Here is a 20967-nt window from a genome sequence, read left to right on the forward strand (position 1 = left end):
AAAGATACTTAATTTTTTTAAAAAAGATCACTCAATTGGGCACTTATGTCCAAGCCATGGCCTCTGAAAGTTTAGTTGCGATTCGGCTTCTTGATGTGGTGGATCTCGTTCCTGCACTCTGTCCAACCTTACTCGTAGCGGTCACATCGAGTCTGAGGATCCTTTGGATTAGGGCTCTTTCTGTTTAGGAGATTTAGCTTCTACTAAATCCGAATTGAAGGTGGGGAAACTCTCGCTTCCCTATCTTGCGGTTGAACCATCTAGCTTTGCTTGGAGATGGTTTCTGGCCTGATTTTTCTTTACTCTTGAGTCTCAGTAAACCACTTGCTTTGCTCCTATATTTGTACTTTGTGGTAGGGACGCTCCTTGCTGTCCTTTCTCGTTGATGGCGACTATCGCGACTCCTCAATCTTGATCTCGGTATATCAGTCAATGGAACCAAAGAACGAAAGCTTAGTTTCTCGTTAGTAATATCAAATTTTCATACTATCATCATGAACTTGTTGTAGGCATTAACAAGTTGCTTCACTTAGGCAGCAATTGTAAGGTCTGTTTTCTAGTGTTTTGGAGGCATTGATTATAAACTTCTTTCCATCCTTTATGAATCGATACTTCTTTAGATGTCGGTAAAAGACTGTGTCTCGATCTCAAAGATATGAGCTTCCAAGAATAACCGGGCAAACATCGAAAGGAGCAACTTAATAAATTACCTAGTCGATATACCTCTTAGTTATAACAAATTTGAAGGTACATTACTTAGTAATTTTCAATTCAACGATCTTCTAAATCCAACCAAGAGAGTAGGGATGTGGACGAGGTTTAGTCCGCAACCCTTGCTTTTGAACTAGATTTTCACAGATGAGGTTCTTTTGGCTTTTAGGATCTACACTAGTCTCAACAATGCTCTGCTTCAACGGGATCTCCAGGCGGAAAAGTTCTTCTCGCACCTATAAATTTGTTTCAGTTGCTATCTCAGGTTTTCTCGCCATCAGGCTTAATTTGAAGTCTGTTTGCTCAAGTTCAGGCAGCTTCTTAACTTCTATAGTATTAAGAACTGCCTTTCTCTTCTTAGAATTCTCTTCTTCCTGTGTCTTCCTCTTCGGCCATAGCTCGGGATGAAGTTTACAACACTTCTCCTTGGTGTGTTCACAGAGGTTATAATGATCATAATAAATTTTTTGGGTCGCATTGGCGTGCTTTTTTCCTTGCTCTCTCTCTTGACATGGATTTTTGCTGTTTTTCTTGAACTTGTCGCCCTTTTTACCTTTTCTAGGCTGATTTTTCTTCTCAATTCCCGTAGCCTTCATGCTGGCTTTGCTGATGTCTTCAACTTCAAAGAGTTTCAGCTTCTTTCGGATACTCTTGTGGAAACTTCCGATGTACTTTATAAAAACTGCATGATCATTGATGGAGATTTCGAGTGAGATCGTTTGTTTGTAAAACTCGGTGCTGTAGTTCTAGACATACTGGTCTATCGTAGGTACTGCCACTTGATCCACAGATCCTCCTTGTGGCCGAGTGGGCAGAATTACTTCTTGATTAGGCTTTTATATTTGTTCCATGTCAGATTTGAAACATTGTTGTTCCTCATGTACAAATTTCACCAGATAAGAGCATGGCTAGAAAGCTTGAGATGGACGGAAGCTACCTTTTGGATACTTGAGTATCCATAGACAATAAAATATATCTCTAACTAGTCTACCTCATCATATATAGGGATTTCGATTCGAGTCTCAACTTTACATGATTGAAGAGAGATTTTTCTAACCCATAGATCGCTAATCCTTATCTTCCTCGCTGGATAGTGGCTCTTCATCTCGAGCCGTAGGAGACAGCTTCGTAATAGGAGTTGTCGGTGCTTTTTACTGAAGATATCGCCAATCTTGAGACGATCTTGGCGAGTTGGGCAATTTTCTCCTTTAGTTGTAAGGGACATCCTTTTATCTCATCATCACCTATCGAGGAAGAACTAATAGCCATACTCGCCTTTGTCCTTCGATGTATTTAAAGCACAGATTGCCCTTTTCCTGATTGATTGTATTGCTTATGCATTTGGACCATGATCAGAGGCCTTACAGATATAGAGGACTGGAGCTCTGATATCAACTTGATCCGATTGGGGAGGAAGATTCTCTTCAACCAGCTCAACTCGAATATCTCGAAAGATTACTAGAAGATGGAAGGACTCATGAAAGTAGGGATTAAAGACCCATTTTCTTTCATGAGTCCTTAAAAAATCGAGGTATATAGCCTTTATTTATAATGTAAGATCCACCTTAACACAATTTGAGTTGGATTCCTTTTCTTAATTTTAGTAGGACTCTTTTTTCTAAAATAGGCATCTCTAGTAAAAAAAAGATAAAAATCTCGAGGAGGTAGATCTCGACTTCTACATTAACTCTGCCTCCTGTCGTTCTGCCTGATTCTTCATGGATAGAGAGCTACGTCCGGTCAAAATCTTATCCGAAAAAAAACTTTCAGTTTGGCCAGCCCGTTTTGGGGCCTAATAGTGGAATTTCATCCCAAGTCAATATCTTAGTTGTAGATCTCGAAAAAATATCTGATTTTTTTTAAAAAAGATTATCTGAATCGGACATCGTATCCGAAAGTTTGACTGCGACTAGACTTTCCGATGTAGCAGATCTCGCTCCTGCATTCTGTCCAGCCTTGCTTGTAGTGGTCAAAGTGGTCACATCGAGTCTGAGAATCCTTCTGAATCACTATGAAATATTTTAAGTACTAAAACAACAACTACTAATTTCGAGTTATTTAAATATGCAGGATATGATGCGTGTTTTACTAGACATGTCACATAGCTTCTAAATGTAATTCATGGCATGCTAATTGCATTCCTTGAGCTATTTCAATATCAGATTAGGCCTGGAAATGAATTGGTAATAAGATAAGTGGCTGTTTGGTTTGCTGCAATTTTACTTGCCTCTAACAGAGATTGCAATTCTAGTTATAGGTTGTAATTGCAATTATATGTTACTGTTTTATGTATCTATACCATATTATTAATGAAAGAGGTAATTTCATATCAGATTATCTGTCAAATACCAGAATGTTCCTAGTTATTCTCTTCATAAATATATGTGAAAATAATGCGATCAAGAAGTTAGATATATGATCTATGTGCATCTATATTTATTTTACACCTTTATCTCTTAGTTGTGAGGTTTCCCTAAGGCATCCCAAACTAGATGTTTTTATTTTCAAGAAAATCTCTACCATCCCTTATCCACGTCTTCAAGCCGCTAGATTCTTTCGAATTTAAAAAAACAAATAAAAACATCAACGCTCTTCGTCTATTCTTCATGTTTTATCTCCTTATTTCCCAATCTCTTGAAGTCTTTATTCATTAATTTATTAATTTATATAATAGTGGAGATGGTTTTTGTCTCTCAATTTAAAAATGATATACAAAACATTATATATATATATATATGGTTTTTTTTTTGCATGAATATCCTTCTAAATATCGAATTTTGTATGAATACACTCTCAAAATTGATATTTACATATATATCCTCTTACAACATTTATTTTGCTATTCTACTCTTTTTTTATTTTTATTTTTGCATATGTACTACGCCATCTAACACCGTTAAAAATTAGCGGTTTTAAATTAAAATAACTAAAATATCCTTAATGGGTAGATATGTAAAAAAAAAATAATTTATAAGGCGATCGCGATGGAAGACAAAAAAATAATTTCAAATTTTATTTTATTTTTAATTAAAATAAATATGGTTTTTATTAATGGTGTTAGAAGAACTATTATATTCGGGGCATTTATGAAAAAAATAGTATTTTATAAGGGTACATAAATAAATATAAATTTTAAGAGGGTATTCATGCAAGTTTTTTTTAAGAAGGCTATTCATGCAAAAAACCCTATATATATTATTAACAACTTAAATTGCAAAAGAGGCAAAACCTATTATTCATCCAAACATCCCTCAAGAATTCACTGAAATATAATATCATTTATAATTAACAACTTAAATCATTGAACATAAGGGGCAATAAGAAAAGAAACTAATAGAAGATAATCTGTAAGTAGTTCAGGAAGTAATTGATGTTTCTGGGTGTTCTGAACAGCATAAAACCTAACCAATTCAGGTGAAACTGGTATTTAAAGTGCTAATAACATGCCAAAAGGCGAATAGCTGGCATAAATAAAAAACCCTTGATCATGAACAAAAGATCTCAAAACACATGAACTAAATTCGAAAATTTTGGAAACTTCAACTACGAATAAAGTCAAATTAATTGAAATATCATATGGAATAGTGGAAGAGCCAGGGTCACAAAAGCATGGGTGGCTATACGCTTCAAGAATCCCAACCATCAATATCAAAACGTGTAAGGACCAAAACTTTTCTGGTTTTAATATGGCATCATCGTCAGTTGTCATTTTGTGTTCGTGTGATGCATAAGCTTCCCAAATATCTGGATTCTAAATTTGGATAGTCCATCACATAATTTGCGTCAGCAGGATTTGGATCATGAATCCCACAAATGAGATTGTGGCTCAACTTCCTCTCTCTCTCTCTCTCTCTCTCTCTCTCGTACATAGTGCACAGATCACTGCAGCCCCGATTCCTGTGTCGGCCCAAGTCAAGTGCTCATCTGATGAACCACGCAACGAAGGTCAAGTTTCATTCAGACAGTGAATAGATGGCATTTGTTGACCTACGCATGTAGAACTGTAGATTTTGGTTTTCCACGAGATAAAAACATGCAGACGGGTGAAAGAATCACAACATGAAAGAGCGAACAGATACCTGGATGCTGATGTTTCCACCCTGAAATCTCTCATACAATGCTCCGCGGTTTTCATTCCCTCGTAAACCTGAACCGAAGGAAGAAGGCATCTAATGGTAACCTAAGATTGTTGTTAGCCTTGGAAAAGACATCTAATGAATTAAAAACTTCGATGGCTAAGTGTGGGGTGCAGCAAGCACCACCCCTGTTAGGATGTCTAGCAATTATTATTTATTGTCAGGAAGCTTCCAAGACTTTTTATTTTCCAAGTGGAAGTCTTCCGAGTCGTCTTGGCTGGTATTTGATGCCCTGCAATTATTTCCTTCTGAACCTCACGCCTAGCGGTCTTTGTGGGCGATTTCATTTCCACTTGTCATCTTCTGACGATGCCTTTGCTGAAGGGTTAGATCGGCCAAGCCAAGACAAGCAGTCTAGTCGGAAAAGTCATTCGAAAAGACTTCCAGACAAGCTCATCCATCGCAAAGGCCCCTCTATTTCCATTATCTTCTCCCGGTTTTTTTCTCAAGTCATCATGGCAGCATCCATCGTGCTTCCGTTCCTCGTTCTTCTCTTAGCGTGCTCTTCCCTCTCTGTTGGTATCGATTTTACCTACAATGGTTTCAAACCAGCCACCAGTCTGAGCTTAGATGGCTATGCTCGCATCACATCCGATGGCGTGCTTCAGCTCACCAATGACACTAGCAAAGTGACGGGCCATGCCTTCTTGTCCTCACCAATTCAAATGCTGCTCAACACTCGCTCCATGACGCCGACTACAATCTCCTTCAGCACCACCTTCGTCTTCGACATCATCACTGTTGGGAACGGAGGCGGCCATGGCTTGGCCTTCGCAGTGGCCCCTACAAAGACTCTCGAAGGCAGTTGTTGCCACTACCTTGGCCTCCTCAATAAGAGTAGCAATGGAAATTCTTCCAACCATGTCTTTGCGGTGGAGTTTGACACCGTTCAGGGATCTGATCAGTTCAAGGACATCGATGACAACCACGTTGGTGTCGATATAAACAGCCTTGTTTCCAATGTTTCGAAAACTGCCTCGTACTACACTAATAATTCCAAGATGGTGGATTTTGAACTGGAGAGTGGGCAGCCAATTCAGGCCTGGATAGACTACGATGGTGTTGCAAAAATTTTGAATGTGACCATTTCTCCCATCTCTGTAGGCAAACCAAGACGACCTCTCATATCATACGCCATCGATCTGTCTTCAATTCTTAAGGAGTACATGTATGTTGGTTTCTCTGCATCGACGGGGAAGCTCTCGAGTTCTCATTACATCTTGGGATGGAGCTTTCGGACCAATGGAGTGGCGCGCTCCCTTGATGTATCTCACCTACCCCTTCCTCCACAACCAGCGAAATCTTCGTCGACTTCCAAAGCCTCTGGAATCAAAATTGGGGTCATATCTTCTCTTGCCACCCTTCTCTTGGTGGCGGTTGCATTCTCTGTTTCCTGGCAGTCATGGCGGAGGGCAAAGCTTGCAGAGACTCTTGAGGACTGGGAATTAGATTATCCTCATAGGATCCCATATAAGGACCTTTACAAGGCAACCAAAGGATTCCAAGAGACCGGGCTCCTCGGGTCGGGTGGCTTCGGCCTTGTGTACAAGGGAACCCTACCACGCACTGGAGAAGAAGTTGCAGTCAAGAAGATCTCTAGTAATTCCAGGCAAGGAGTGAGAGAATTCATAGCAGAGGTGGCGTGCTTGGGCCGCATGAGGCACAGGAACTTGGTGCAGCTCCAAGGATGGTGCAAGCGAAACGAAGACCTCCTTCTGGTCTATGAGTTCATGCCCAATGGCAGCCTTGACACCTTCCTCTTCGAAAGTGAGAAGTGTGGGCTGTTGAGTTGGGATCAACGGTTTAAGATCCTCAAGGGAATTGCTTTGGGACTCGTCTACCTACACGAAGAATGGGAGCAAGTTGTTGTCCACAGAGACATCAAGTCTAGCAATGTTCTATTGGATGCTGACATGAATGGAAGGTTGGGCGACTTCGGTCTTGCTAGATTGTACGAGCGTGGCAAGAATTCTCACACGACACGTGTGGTTGGAACCTTAGGATACATTGCACCAGAACTGTCGCGCACCGGCAAACCCATGGCCAGTTCGGATGTCTTTGCTTATGGTATATTGCTTTTAGAAGTGGCGTGCGGTCGCAGGCCAATCGAGCCCACTGCTCAAACGGAACAGCTACTTCTGATGGACTGGGTGAGGGAGTGCAAACTAAGAGGCCAGCTATTGGAGGTTGTGGATCCCAAGCTTGGGGAGTCCTATGTGAGGGAGGAAGTTGAGCTGGTACTTAAGCTAGGACTGGTTTGTTCTCAGTCCATTCCAGAGGTCAGGCCTACCATGAGGCAGGTGATCCAATATCTCAACGGGGATGACAGTCTCGCAGATGATATGGCCCTTGTGTTCTCAGAAACTGATTCTTTGGCATCACGCTTCTCATATCCTTCATCCTTTGATCCGGTGTCTTCCAACTCCCTCAGCGGAGTTGGGCAGATGTGAGAGGGTTCCATGACCAGTATGTACAAAGGCTTTCACGGGTGCTTTCGACTTCTTGTTAGTTTATGGCATGCATGCGTTTTTCTGTTGCTGGCTGGATATATGAGGGGTCTCTTAGAAAGAACGGGATGCTAGAGGAACAGGTGCGGAAGGAGGAGCCGGTACGGACTAAGCTATCTTTTTTTTTTATTATTATTGTGTTATACTATAAATATTATATTATATTATATTATATTATATTATATTAATATATTATTTTAAATAATTTAATATTATATTAAATTATTATACTATAGTATATAATATTATATTACATTATAGTGATATTATACTATATCATATATTTATGTATTAATATATATTATATTTTATTATGCTCTGTTGTATAATACTATGAAATGTCTTTTATGGTCATTTTGTCATACCAAAAGTACTTTTTTAGTTTATTTACCAAACACATATTAAAGTGCCACGACATCAATTCTCCTATCCCACCTAGGTCTATGAATTTCTCTATCAATTCCATTACCTTCTCCTTACCCATGAGGTTCCAACATTTGATCCTTAATTGACCTAGGAGTTGTTCCCGGTAGATCTTTTTGATATGTCTCAGTCTCCGCGGCAAGGAAGAGAAAATGCATCGAGTCCTTTATCAAGAAAGTGGACGAGCATATACTAGCTAAAGATCCAAATCTGATACCATCTATAATTATCCTAGATCTCATCTAAGGCTGCAAATGGGTCGGGTTGACCTGTGACCCTAACCTGACCCGACCCGCTTTGATCCAACACGACTCGTGGGCCGGTTCAGGTTCTAAAATTGGATCTTTTCTATTTTTCGAGTTAAGTCTGAGTTTACTAAATTCAGACCTGGCTTGACCCATTTGAAATTTAGATTTTCAATCCTACGACCAGTTCCAACTCAACCTGAATCTGTAAAATTATTCGTGCGGAGGGAGAGACGGCAAAGAGGTAGAGGGCGTTGGCCTGGGGCTTGGTGAGGGGTGGTCCCAGGGAGGCATTCGGGCTCTTGAGCCGCTTCACGCTGTCCTCTAGCATCGCCATAAAATAGAGAACCTAGAAAATCAAATTTTTGGAACTGGACCCAAATCCGAATTTTTTTGGCCGAGTCCAGATTATATATAAATCCGATCCGATTCGAAAGGCCCGTTGGATTAAAAATTGTAGCCGTAGATCTGAACCGATCCAACCCGATCTTCTATTAAGTTGGATTTGGGTCCAAAATTAGGACCGAATAAAGAACTGGGTTGGGTTGGGTCACTCATGATCCCAACACATGATTAACTATCTGAATTTTAAATTTGGATGGTCCATCCCATAATTTGCATCAGTAAGATTCGGATCACGAATCCCACCAATGAGATTGTGGCTTGACTTCCTCTCTCTCTTGTACATACTGCACAGATTCCTGCACCTCCTGATTCCTGTGTAGGCCCAGGTCAGGTGCTCATCTGATGAAGCATGCAACGAAGGTCAAGTTTCATTCACACAGTAAATAGATGGCATTTCTTGACATATGCATGTAGAACTGTAGATTTTGGTTTTCCACAAGATATAAACATGCAGACGGGTGAAAATTCACGACATGAAAGAGCGAAGAGATACCTGGATGCTGATGCTTCCACCATGAAATCTCTCGTAAAATGCTCCACGGCTTCCATTCCCTTGTAAACTTGAACCGAAGGAAAAAGGCGTCAAATGATAACATAAGATTGTTGTTAGCCTAGGAGAAGACGGACAGCTCATAGAATGCAAGGGTAAAACATTTTGTAGCTATTGAGGAATTCATAAGAAAAAAAAAGAGATGGTAGAAATATAGCGGTGAACTATCAATTTGCTTCAGTCATTCTCATTCAAATGTTGCTGTGGCCAAACTAAAAATTAATCGTAACTTAATGGCTTACCTCTGTTCTACCTGGAGCTAACTTCCGAGCAGAATATGTAGACTCTATGTTCTTTTTTCTGTTCTGCTGGTCAAATCTGTTAAATGAACTTGAAGAATATGGTGACGTGAAAATAATAATAATAAGAAATAAGTCATTCATTGAATAAAGCTAGATTATATTTACAAAAGTAAAATAAATTGATGGCGACAACAAGAGCAAGAAGCAACAATAGCAATAACAAGAAGAAGAGAGGAGGATGATCCATCCAGTGTAAAATTACCATAGCAACCTAAAGTCAGTCTTTTGATCTTTATGCTGGTCGCAAGGCCAAATGAAGGAGATAAAAGAGATAAGAGAGGAGGCTTATAGAAGAGGAAGGTTGGGGAGGAGAAAGCTTCAGCCTGGCCTAGAAAGCTTCAGCTCGACACTGGGCGCCGGGAAAGGGGGCCGAGATCCGATCACCGCCTCCGAGAATTCGGTCCTACTAACATCCAGCATAAATATAATGCATCATATGGGGAGCTCGTGAAAATTTGTCACTTTTCCATGGTCAACCAAACATACCAAAAATATTTTTCTAGACATTCTCTTTCTAAGAATTTGCTTCCCAAGAATCATATTCATAGGAGTAAAAATGCTTTTTGCGAACCAAACGACCCCATAAAGGAAAAACGAATCCCACCACATTCGTCTTCTCCTCCACCTCCTACCACCGGAGACAAGGTCGATCGCCGGCGTCGCCACTCCATCGAACGACCCTATGAGAAACTCCCAGGCATTGAGATCGTCGGTGGCGACCACTGGAGTTTAGGATGGTGCAGGGATCGCAGACGTATGGACCGCTGAAGTATAGGATGGGGAAGCACCTCTCATATTCTGCGGACGTCCCCACCTTACCGTACTGATCAATTACCGCATAGATATGTTACGCGAGTGATGGGAATCTAGGACCACAACCTTCTCTATGCGGTTTTTCCGCATAAGAATGTTATGCGTAGTCCTCCCCTGTGCATCACGTACGCATATATTTTCTGTGCTTAAAACGGCATAATATTTTTATGCACGAGATCATTCCAGGTGCATGTGTCCGCGTATCTTTCTCTATGGGATCACTCTTACCGCATAAATATGTTTATGCATAGACAGATCGTGGATGAAAGAGGATGCTGTGTAGGTCCCCAGAGCGTTGGTCTTGTGACGTTAGGATTCCCGTCCACTGAAATCAACGGATAAAACACACCCATCGGGCGGTGGGCGGCCGTTACCTTGGTCGCCGGCGTCCACGGCGAGCGGGGAGAGCCGGATAGGACCAGAGAGAGGAACCCCGCCGATGGGAGGCAGGTGATAGCCGGAGTTGGCGGAGGGCCAGCAATCGGAGGGAGGAGCTCAGGATGTTGGGAATGAGGTCGACTCTCAATGGGAAAGTTTCTTGCTCGGTTGGTTCATAAACCTTGGATCGGTCCTCCAAGGTGATTTGTTGGAGTCCCATCTTTTTGCTCATCAAGCTATTAGGCTAAATTAGTTTGTCAGGAAAGAATGAGAAAGGTAAAAGACAGATAAAAAAGTGAAAGGTAAGAGGTCCTGACTTGAATTTCGATCTCATACGCATGCATTACGCTTTTTTTTTTTTTTTTTTGCTGAAGGCATTACGCTTTTTCTATAACAAAAAGCCATGGAAAGTTTGTGGCACTCAGAGCTGGTTTTTTCAGTGACAAAATAAGTTCCATGAAGGAATAGCATTTAGACAATTCTCTCCAACCCTCTAGCATAGCTCAGACAGAGTATTTTCCTTGCAGGGTTGAGATTCTTTTGCCTTCCCGATAAACACACAGCCATTCTTAATCTCCAATTGTGGCTGTTCCCGCAAAACAGGAGAAAAATAATGCTTAAAAGTCATGAGATAAATTGCATACTGATACAAAAATATGGAATGGATGGTCGTTTGTAAGATTAAGCCATCTTCTGGACATTCAAAAATTTTCTAGGAGCCAAAGCCAGGTGAGTTGCTGTAAGCACAACTAATGAAGATATAATTGGTCATTCGTAATAAATTTTTATTTTATTTGTCCAATTGCCCTCAAATTTGTACTTCTGGCTGTTGGAATTTTTTCAGTTCCTATTTTAAGAGATTCAAATTTTTAAATAGAATATTATTTTTTTTAAAAAAAATGATTCAAAAGTTTTAAAATTTGATTTTAATAGTTCAACAACGGATGAATGAATGGAAGTACTTTTATATTTATAGATGTCCTGCTCGTTGAAGTCAAGTTGGGCTTGAAGAATGGTAGGCTAGTGACTATATGCGTGCACTTGGTTTGGGCCGGCCGACTATGCCCTGCACGTAGTTTGCTGTGGCATGCTCAATGCTTACATGCCTGTATGGTCGGCATATTTTGCCACATGGCTCCTTCAATTTAAATTTAAAATTTGATTTATATCAACTTCGATTTCGAATTTGAATTTGAAATTTGAAAGAGAAAGCCCACATCAGCCTTCTTTTTTTTATTTTTTTCTGAAATTTCTACTATTTTCTACTTTCATTTTTTTCTAAGCTTTCTTGCCGAGCAATTGAAGAAGAGTCGATTGGGTCAAGCCTCTCATGTGATCATGTTTGTGAGAGGAGGATCAGGTCGAGCCGGATTATTGTATCTTAGGGATGATCTCATCATAGACCTGCACGAGGAGGCAAATTTTATTTTTAGATTTTTGGATGTGTGGCAGCTAAAAATTACTACTGCCACCTTCTATAAAATGAACCATTAAACTTTTCAGGTTTAATGACGCTATGATCATCAAGAGAAGCTATTTTATGGAGTTTTGGTTGGTTAGTTTGTTTTGTATCGACCTCTCAACCAACCACTTCTCTTAGTCCCCAAGAACCAGAATCCTCCATCTTCCAATTTAAAACCTCCCTGAAGAAATTGATTTTCATTGTTGCTGTAGAATGTTTAGTGCCTTTTTTGATTCTCTATATGATGTGTTTCTCTTCACCAAATCAGCTAAGGAACTATGGGATGTTTTTGAGGCCGAGTATGAAATGAATGATGCCGGTCCTGATTGCTTCACCACATCCAAGTTCCATTAGTATGCCATGGTGGAAGGGCTCTAGCAGTCAACTAGCATAGGCGAAAGACAAAGAAGTTGGAAGTGGATCAATAGTTTGGTAGCCCGAACAGTTGGGAAGGCATCCACGGGACCCCGAGTCATAGACCGAGAGGGAAGAGAGCGGATTGGGTTTTGAGTTCCCGATCGTCAATCTAGCGTGGATGGATCTGACTGGGAAAGTGAATCCGACCGGGCGGTTCGAGAACCACTTCTTCCTCTGCAAACAAAAAATGGGGGCACTTCATTTCTTCTTGCCGGTGGGGCGGAGGTGGGATTTCCGGCATGGTAGCAGCTGTGGGCCTTCACAGATGCGCAGGCTGGTAGATGCGCCCAAGGGAGAGGCAGTTGTTTCATTTCATTCGTTGACCCGAAACTAGGTACAACTCCATAATAAGAAGCGCATGAAGCACAAAGAAGGATGAAGTGACCTGCTTTATATTGCAATTTACACTCCTCCCACATGTGCATGTCTTTTCAAGGGAAGTACCCATTTTAGGAAACGCCCGTTGATGGCAGACATTCTGTGTTCAGTTTCTTATTTGCTATTTTGTGTGCCTCTTTATTATTTGTTGGTGCAGTTGCTAAATCTGCACAATTCCTCCTCCACGTACGGTTACCTGATGCCATGGAAGGACCTACTCCTATCTCGGCCCTCCAAACCAATTAGTAGCTAAATCCATGAATTCTGGGATCTCCTTAGAGAAGTCGAGTTGACTAGATGTCCAAATCCATGAATTCATGTCTTGACTGATTCAGATTCTCTTCACTCCGGTCAATTTTCTCATAACAATTAAGTCATAAACAATGTGACTTAATCCTAATGGAGGTCATTAACTCTATTAGAATTGAAGAAGAGCACTGACTAAAGCTCAAGCACAAATTTGATTCTGGATGCAAGATCTATTTGACCAAGTTTAATGTGACTCAATTTAAATCCCAAGGGTAGAACTTCAAAAAGAAAAACCCTCAAAATTGATCAAACCAAACCTCTTGCTTCAAACCTTTGAAAAATCAAAGCTAACCTAACCAAAATCGACTCAATCATAAGTCAAAGAAGGAGACATTCTACTTGGCATATGGGCCGGCCAATCATGTGGTGAAGGATTGATACCATAAGAAGAGAATTGAAGTTCACCTTTTGCCAGACTATCATTTAACATGCAGTCCTTGTTGACCTAGCATGTTATTATTAACCACTCATTTCTTTAGCTAATTTATTTATAATTCTTGGTGAATAGAAGTGTGTATAAAATAGTAATACCAATGTATAGTAGCAGGTATCATTGTGTGTATGCAAGGTTTAAGTACATATCATGGTCTAGATGTTAAGTAAAACTTGACCTAGCACTGATCCTTAAGTTGTGGTGAAATAAGTGACTCCAAATCAATTTGGCATTATTCATATTAGAGATCTCTGCATGATATTGAAAATGAACTAGAATCATCTTTAGAAGATCGTACACAACTTCAAGATATCCTATACTACCATAATGAGATAGCATATCTATTGACGGATTCTGTAATAGATCCTGCACAATCTTAAGATACGGGAAAGTATCCTAGAATATCAAGAAAAGATATAGTGTATTAATTGCATATTCTCTCAGATCATACTGAAGAAAGAATTATTGCACTAGAAATAAATGTATTACGTTACAAATTCAGAGGATATTTTTGGAAACAGCCATTTTAGGGATCTTTATAAAGTCCCTTTATATGGATAGACTGGTGCATATCCGGCTGTAGTCAAAGAAAGCTGTGACACTTAAAGAAAGAGTGAGAAGAAGATGACAACAATGAAAATATGGTTATTTTGTTACTTGCTTGTGATTTTGGCCTGCTCTTTTGCACATACATGTAAGAGTTTTTGTATCAATAGATAATCTTCCAAATTAAGAGAGTGTTTTTAATTATTTTTGGTTTTCTATATTCTAATAATGAGCATATGTTGAAAGCAACAGAGAAGGCATTGTTTATTTTGCATGGCATGAACTTTTTTCGCTACAATTTTTTTTTTTTTTGAGAAAATATGAACTACCACCATCCAAGTTTCATTATTGTATCTTTTCTTAGTAGAAGAGGGACGCCATTCAACTAACCTAATTCTTATTGAGATTTTGAAAATGGATGCAAGAAAATCTATGTAGCTATTTGATTGGCACCCATATCCCTTAGCTATGTCATGCCACTAACTTATGTTGTAGAGCCTTCGTACTTATAGAGAGAAGTTACGCATCACAATGGTAAGAAGATAGATTCCATCAAATATCTTTGTATATTTAATATTTAATTTGATTTATTTTCTGTAAAAAAGTATTTTCTACTTTTAGGCAACTTGAAGTACTTTTAAATTTGAAGTAGTCCAGCAAACCCTTGATTTTTTGTGTGATTCATTTGATTGTTCTCAACTACAGAAGTAGTATAAACAAATTCAAGAAAAATGTGGATTTGTACAATGTTATAATTAATAAGAAGGAGGAGGAGAAGGCAAAAAATATCAACAATTATTTCCACATACAATTTTTTGTTTTTGCATCTAATTTATTAAATTTTATGAATAAAATGTAAATAATATGTTCTAATTTTCTCCCGCTCTAGATCAATTGATGTCCAACCACCATCCTATGAGTATTTATTTTTTCTTTGCCCTTTATTTTGGTTTTCTTTCGTAGAATGTTAGTATTTATTCAAGTTTACTGACATTTTTTATTATCTAATTTGATATTTTCACCATATAATAGGAAGAGCATGCAGTATGTCTGTGTCTTTTTTACAACTATTGACTACCTCATTTTACTCTTAGAATGGAAGTTGTTTTATTATTCTTGTTGTGTATGTATGGTTGGTCCTCCTCCATATATCTTATAAAGTCATGTGCGATTATAAATCTAAAATAGTTTTTCAAAACCTTATCAATCTCCCACCCCCAAAGTGAGTTCTTGGTTCCATCACTACATTCATCAACTTGATTAACTATTTGTCTCACTTATGCAGTATCAACAAGCGTTGGAACGGATCGCGATATTGTAAGTTTACTTATCCACTTTCTGCAGATGACTTAATAACAATTATTCATAATGTTTTAATACAAACAAAATAAAAAGTTTTTTTTTGTTCATATTATTGACAAACTATGGTATATTTGAATCCACCCAATAATCTCCTAATTATTCCATACAAAAGAATTCATTTTCTTCTTTTCTTTAATGGAAAATGCCTAAAAGAAACTAAGCGTAGAACTATTTAACAAAGGATGTATACTAATGTAGTTGTGATAAAACTAACATCTTTATATTGGTTGCATTTTTTGTTTTTTTTTTCCTAAGATGCTAGCATTTACTGTTACAGCCAAGGACATGGTGCATTGCAAATCCTCTGTCTCTAAAGACCAATTTACAGAGGGATATAGCTTTCCTATGCACAAATGTCGACTGTAGCTCTATAAGACCCGGCGGTGCTTGTTTTAATCCAAACACTTTCCAGAATCATGCTTCCGTGTTGTTCAACCTTTACTACAAGGCTCATGGGGCTCAAGAATCCTATTGCAAATTTGGTGGTGATGCCATGCTATCTCTATCAGATCCTTGTAAGTTAAGCTAATCTCTTCATGTATTGATTTACATGCAAAGTCCACATCCTCTTCTTTGGGAAAATCTTATCTTCCGGTTATTGATGCTTTCAATTTTTGAGAAGGATGTACTAAAAGATATCATATATATTTGTTGCAGCATATGGAACGTGCAAGTTCGAGTAAACGCGATGTTAAACTTGGAATAAATCATCATCAGTCTTGGAAATGCATAAGGCTCCCCGCTTGTGTTATCTGATGAAATAAAGCTTACCATCATGGTCATATTTTGGTCATGATACTCCTTGTCCATTCAACTTATCTAATAAAAGTCGGAGCATCTTTCGATGGAAAATATTCTCTCTTATGTGCAAATTGGCATATGTACATGTGTTTGGATGCTATGCGGACCAACATCAGACAAAGAAGGGTCCTTCAGGGAGGCCCAGAACTGACACATAACTGAAGCTAAATGGGATCGTCTTGTTCTAACTTGGGCACACCACACCACATACATCATACTAGCATCATATATCATATGGTTTCTTGTCACCCACTCCGTTCGATTGAATGGCAATGCATGGCCCGTGTGTCATCCACATCGTGTGGACGAACTTCCGAAACTCGACCGTCTGAAGGGTTGATGGCTTCTATCTCTGATAAATTAGAGAAAGAGACTGGCGATGGTGCAAAGTAGATAAATCAGAATATCAGATTACTGGTGCAGTTGCAAAGTAGATGGTGCCGGTATTGATCGAACAGTACTCTTCTACATTCGCATAGAGGATCCATCCAAAATCGCTGGATCCTTTCACCTAAAATAATAATTTTCTTCTATTTAAATGCCAAAGAAGAAATTCTAGTTTAAGGAGCAAGATTTTGGTAATAATTCGACAATACAAAAATGCTTGCTCAGCCCAACCTCGTTGTGATCAGGCCTAGTAACGCTTGTCATGTTGCATCGGGCTAGGATCGATTTCACTAGCCTGACCAAACTTTTCCTTAAATATGTTGTCAAAAATCGTAGGTCTTAAATACTATATACAGGAGTTCTAATAATTTCTTTCGAGAGACAATCGAAGCCTTCAAATAATACCTTAAAACATCAGATATCTATTCTATCCTAATCTTTAGACATCAACCAATCAACTACTCTCAACAAGCCTTTGCAGCCGTAGGATTTGATTGGAATTATAACAGCTCTCCAAACCAATATTACCACGTCCAGTTAGATTGGTTGGATGTCCTCTACAGACTGAAGGCCGACTCTTTTATCTCTTTGACCTAAGAAAACAAGGAAAAGATCTTGCAATTTATGCGCATGCCTGTGCGCAGCTCTTCCTTGTCACCCTTTCTCACCTCGCCATTGTATAGTGTATGCATAATATATAGTTTGCTGCCCTTGATACTCAGCTCTAGTTCCTTCCAACTTTGCAACAGTACCATCCATCTCTTATCCCTACATGTAAATTTGGTGTTCGTGCAGTAGCTTGTTAGATGTTAAGCTGGCAATTAGTGATCCAAATGTGTTGCCCAGAGATGGTCACCCAAGAGGGGGGTGAATTGGGTGTTTTAAAAACTTTTGACTAATTAAAAATAAAACACACGAATATATGCACTAAAGTAAAGAAGGAGGAATGAGAAAGGTCAATCGCAAACACAAGGTTTTATAGTGGTTCGAAGCTTCCACTGCTCCTACATCCACTCCCCAAATCACCTTTGGGAATTTCCACTATAATCCACGATTACAGTACGGTAGTTTTGCGAGTTTACTACCCAACTCGTTGTTTTACACCGGGCTCACAACAAACCCTAAAACCCCCAATTTCACTTAGGCTTGGGACGCCTTTCCCTTGTTCCAAGTCCCTTGACTGGAACAAGCACCACAACGAAAGAGTTTACAAAAGAAAGGAAAAGCTCTAAAAAGCAAATATTGCAATTATGAACAATAGAACCCGGAAGAATCCTTTTACCGTTGGAAGCGTGGGAGATATTGATTCTTCCGATGTGGAGCGCGTAGGATTGAGTGTGAGCTTTGAATCCCAAGCGCACGAGAGTGATTGAGCTTGAAATCACTTGGGAAGCTTGAAAACACTTGATTTCTTCACTTGAATGCACTCACTCCCTTGAACTTTTCTTTCTTACTTCTCTCTTGAATGATCTAGCTTTGGGTTGGTGAAGTGTTGTTGAGAAGCACTTAAGAGGTCCCTTTTATAGCCCAAAAAGCAAATATAGCCGTTAGAGACAAAGAAAGAAGGATTTGAAATTCAAACCAAACCTGAAAAGCTGTCAGTCGCGTCCCAGTCACTCCGGGGACGTCTCCGCTTCAACGGGAGACGTCTCGGCTACAAGATTTTACTTTTTCCGTTGTCTGGGGTCGACTTGGCACTTTCAGGGGACGTCTCGGCTTGTTTGCACTTTTTGAATGGGGACGACTCCGCTGATCTGGGGACGACTCCTCTTCTTTATCTCCGAAGAACATGTCCTCTGGTATTTCCTGAGAGAGTCGACTCCGCTCCTTCAGGGGACGTCTCGGGTTGTCTGCACTTTATGCATGGGGACGACTCCGCTGTCTCAGGGTCGACTCCGCTTCCTTATCACCCAAAAAACCATTCTCTGGAAAATCCTGAGAGAGCCGTCTCCGCTATCTTGGGGACGACTCGGGAAGTCTCCTTTTTACTTGCGGGGACGACTCGGCTTACTGTGGGGACGTCTCGCGCATATCTCTTGAAAACTGCCTTTCTGCCGCCACTGAGAGAGTCGACTCCGCTACTGAGAGAGTCGACTCCGCTAACGCGGGGACGACTCGGCAGGTGTCGGGGACGTCTCCAAGTGTGCCGGTTCTTCCTGTTTGTGCCAGAGACGTCTCTGAAACTATCCGGAGACGTCTCGGCTGTCCCTGATCTGTTTTCTTTAACTCAAAATATTCTTCAATAAATTCATAAAAATTATGGGAACTTGCCTAGACATTTCTTAACAATATTCTTAATAAGACACACGAATTCCTCAATTAAATTGTTAAGATATAATGGAATTTTACTCTAGTGTTTTGTATTCATCAAAATCTATTAGGGGGTCAACAATCTCCCCCTTTTTGATGATGACAAAACACTAAGTATATGCAAAATTTGAGATTTAAACATATACACAGTATTTGATCAGATGTACAAGTATAATGTTTTGATTAGAACTAGATACAATGTGCATCACTCAAAGTATTCAATTTTCAGTTCTTTCCTTGTGCATAAGATTGATCTTTCTAGTTCTTAAATGATTTTAGCATATCAACTGAATTTGAATCAAGTTAAAATGAAGTATTGATGCTGAGGATAATTGAAAGCTAGATTCTTTTTGACTCCCCCTTTCTTCTCCAGAAGGGCAATTATCTTAAGGTCAATATTCTTCAATTTCTAAATCAACTTTGGAGTATGATTATAAATTTTGCATCCATATTCAATATCCATATATATAACTGCTCCCCCCTTTCACTATCTCTACATTCAATATCTACTCCCCCTTTTTGTCATCAACAATGAAGGGGACAAATTATCTCTATATTCAATATATTCAGTGTTCATTTTACTCCCCCTTTGATATTCAGGTTGTGCTCCCCCTGTTTCATATGCTTTGATACGTTGTGCCAAATCTGAATACTTAATGTATGTTATGAGATTCTTATGACACATCAAGAGGCACATTCACATTCATAGAAACACATACATAGAGTTGGCAATGTACACAGTTTTCAAAAGGGATTGTATTCATGTATCATTGTGAACCTTTGAAGTCAGTACATAGTCAAAAAGAAGAAATCATTACAAGTATTGATTTCTAATACAAAAGTGTTTCAAAAATAGCCTAGGATTTACAAAAAGAAGATCCTACAAGATATCCATCATCGGCGACGTTGCTCATGGGCCCTACCAGCTGTATTTTGTTCATAAACCTTACAAGCTGCATCTATGAATGTGTTGATGGAATCCATGAGGGTCTTAAATTGATCTCCCTGTGACTTGTGGAAACCTGCCACAAGTGCCTCAAACTCTATAGTTGCCATTTCAATTTTTCCTCTGAGTTGGGCAACTAAGGTGCTCACATTGCCATCTGGTTTTGTTAGCTCTTTAAGACTCTTGGAAATGCTCTTCAAGCTGTCCTTGAGCTCTAATGATCTGATGGTTTGGGTGGCACCCACACCAATTATTTCTTGTGTTGTAGCTTCAATTTGACTTCTAATATCCTTCATCTCTTGTAGAAGCCCTTCATGTGAAGCTCTGATGGGGGCCAACTCTGTGGAGATCATGGATCTCATCTCCTCCCTCATCTGCTGGCAAATGGCAGATGCTAAGGTGCGCATCTGATCTTCTGACAGAAAGGAGGGCCCACTAACTGGAGGAGGTGGTGGCATGGATGTGGAAGGTCCAGCTGAGCTGGAGGGAATATCAGGGATATCCATGTGGCTAGGTGGAGGAGAGTGATGGTCAGACTCATGATGTGGGATCTCAGGCTCTAGGATTTGGGTTTTTCTCTTTGGTACCTTGACCCACGATCCATCTATCTTATGAAATTCCATTCTTCTCATTGTGCCCTCATTGTAATAGTCGGTGTTTCTCAAGGGCTTTGCAGGTTCATTTGTTGGAATGGGAACCTTGAAGTGTTTAAAGATTAAGGTAAAGATCATGCCATAGGGTATACTAAACCTAGAATACCTATGACATAGGGCAATGTAATTTAGCATGAGTCTAGGGAGGTTTAGAGGGATCCCTAGTAGGATGTGGTGCATTATAACTAAGTCTCGCTCCGAAACAAAATCGAAGCGACCGATTTTAGGAAATAGGACCCGGTTGACAATACTTAAGAGAAGTCTCATCTCTGCATTTAGGTCCTGGAAATTGACAACATCAAGAGGGCCGCAGTCCTCTCTTCCTAAAAGTAAATTTAGGGCTGACTCCCTTTGGGGATGTGAGGTTGGAGCCTCACCGTCCCTAGGAATTTGTAAGACAGTGGATAGGACATCTTCATTGACTTCTACTAATGTCCCTTGGACATATCCAGTGTACCCTAGGTCCCCTAAGGCCATATTGCTAAAAAGTTCT

The 20967-nt window shown here is 39.7% G+C and overlaps 2 protein-coding genes across 2 annotated transcripts; both read left to right on the forward strand.

Moving 5' to 3' along the window:
- Positions 1-4913: 4913 nt before the first annotated feature.
- Positions 4914-7371, forward strand: LOC103698999 (L-type lectin-domain containing receptor kinase S.4-like). The gene has a single exon (XM_008781041.3). The coding sequence runs from the start codon at positions 4943-4945 to the stop codon at positions 7295-7297; it is 2355 nt and encodes a 784-aa protein (XP_008779263.2). The 5' UTR covers positions 4914-4942; the 3' UTR covers positions 7298-7371.
- Positions 7372-14021: 6650 nt separating this feature from the next.
- On the forward strand, positions 14022-16229 carry LOC103712525 (glucan endo-1,3-beta-glucosidase-like). The gene is made up of 4 exons (XM_039134166.1): positions 14022-14163; positions 15301-15332; positions 15655-15892; positions 16035-16229. Exons 1-4 carry the CDS (start codon positions 14094-14096, stop codon positions 16058-16060), a joined length of 366 nt encoding a protein of 121 aa, XP_038990094.1. The 5' UTR covers positions 14022-14093; the 3' UTR covers positions 16061-16229.
- Positions 16230-20967: the final 4738 nt, after the last annotated feature.

The sequence above is a fragment of the Phoenix dactylifera genome, chromosome 15 (assembly GCF_009389715.1).
Source record: "Phoenix dactylifera cultivar Barhee BC4 chromosome 15, palm_55x_up_171113_PBpolish2nd_filt_p, whole genome shotgun sequence".
Lineage (NCBI taxonomy): Eukaryota > Viridiplantae > Streptophyta > Magnoliopsida > Arecales > Arecaceae > Phoenix > Phoenix dactylifera.

Coding starts and splice junctions, on each gene's coding strand:
- LOC103712525 (XM_039134166.1), top strand. CDS start 14,094: ATGACAACAATGAAAATATGGTTATTTTGTTACTTGCTTGTGATTTTG. Junction 15,333..15,654: donor TTGGAACGGATCGCGATATT/GTAAGTTTACTT, acceptor TTACTGTTACAG/CCAAGGACATGGTGCATTGC. Junction 15,893..16,034: donor GCTATCTCTATCAGATCCTT/GTAAGTTAAGCT, acceptor TATTTGTTGCAG/CATATGGAACGTGCAAGTTC.
- LOC103698999 (XM_008781041.3), top strand. CDS start 4,943: ATGGCTAAGTGTGGGGTGCAGCAAGCACCACCCCTGTTAGGATGTCTA.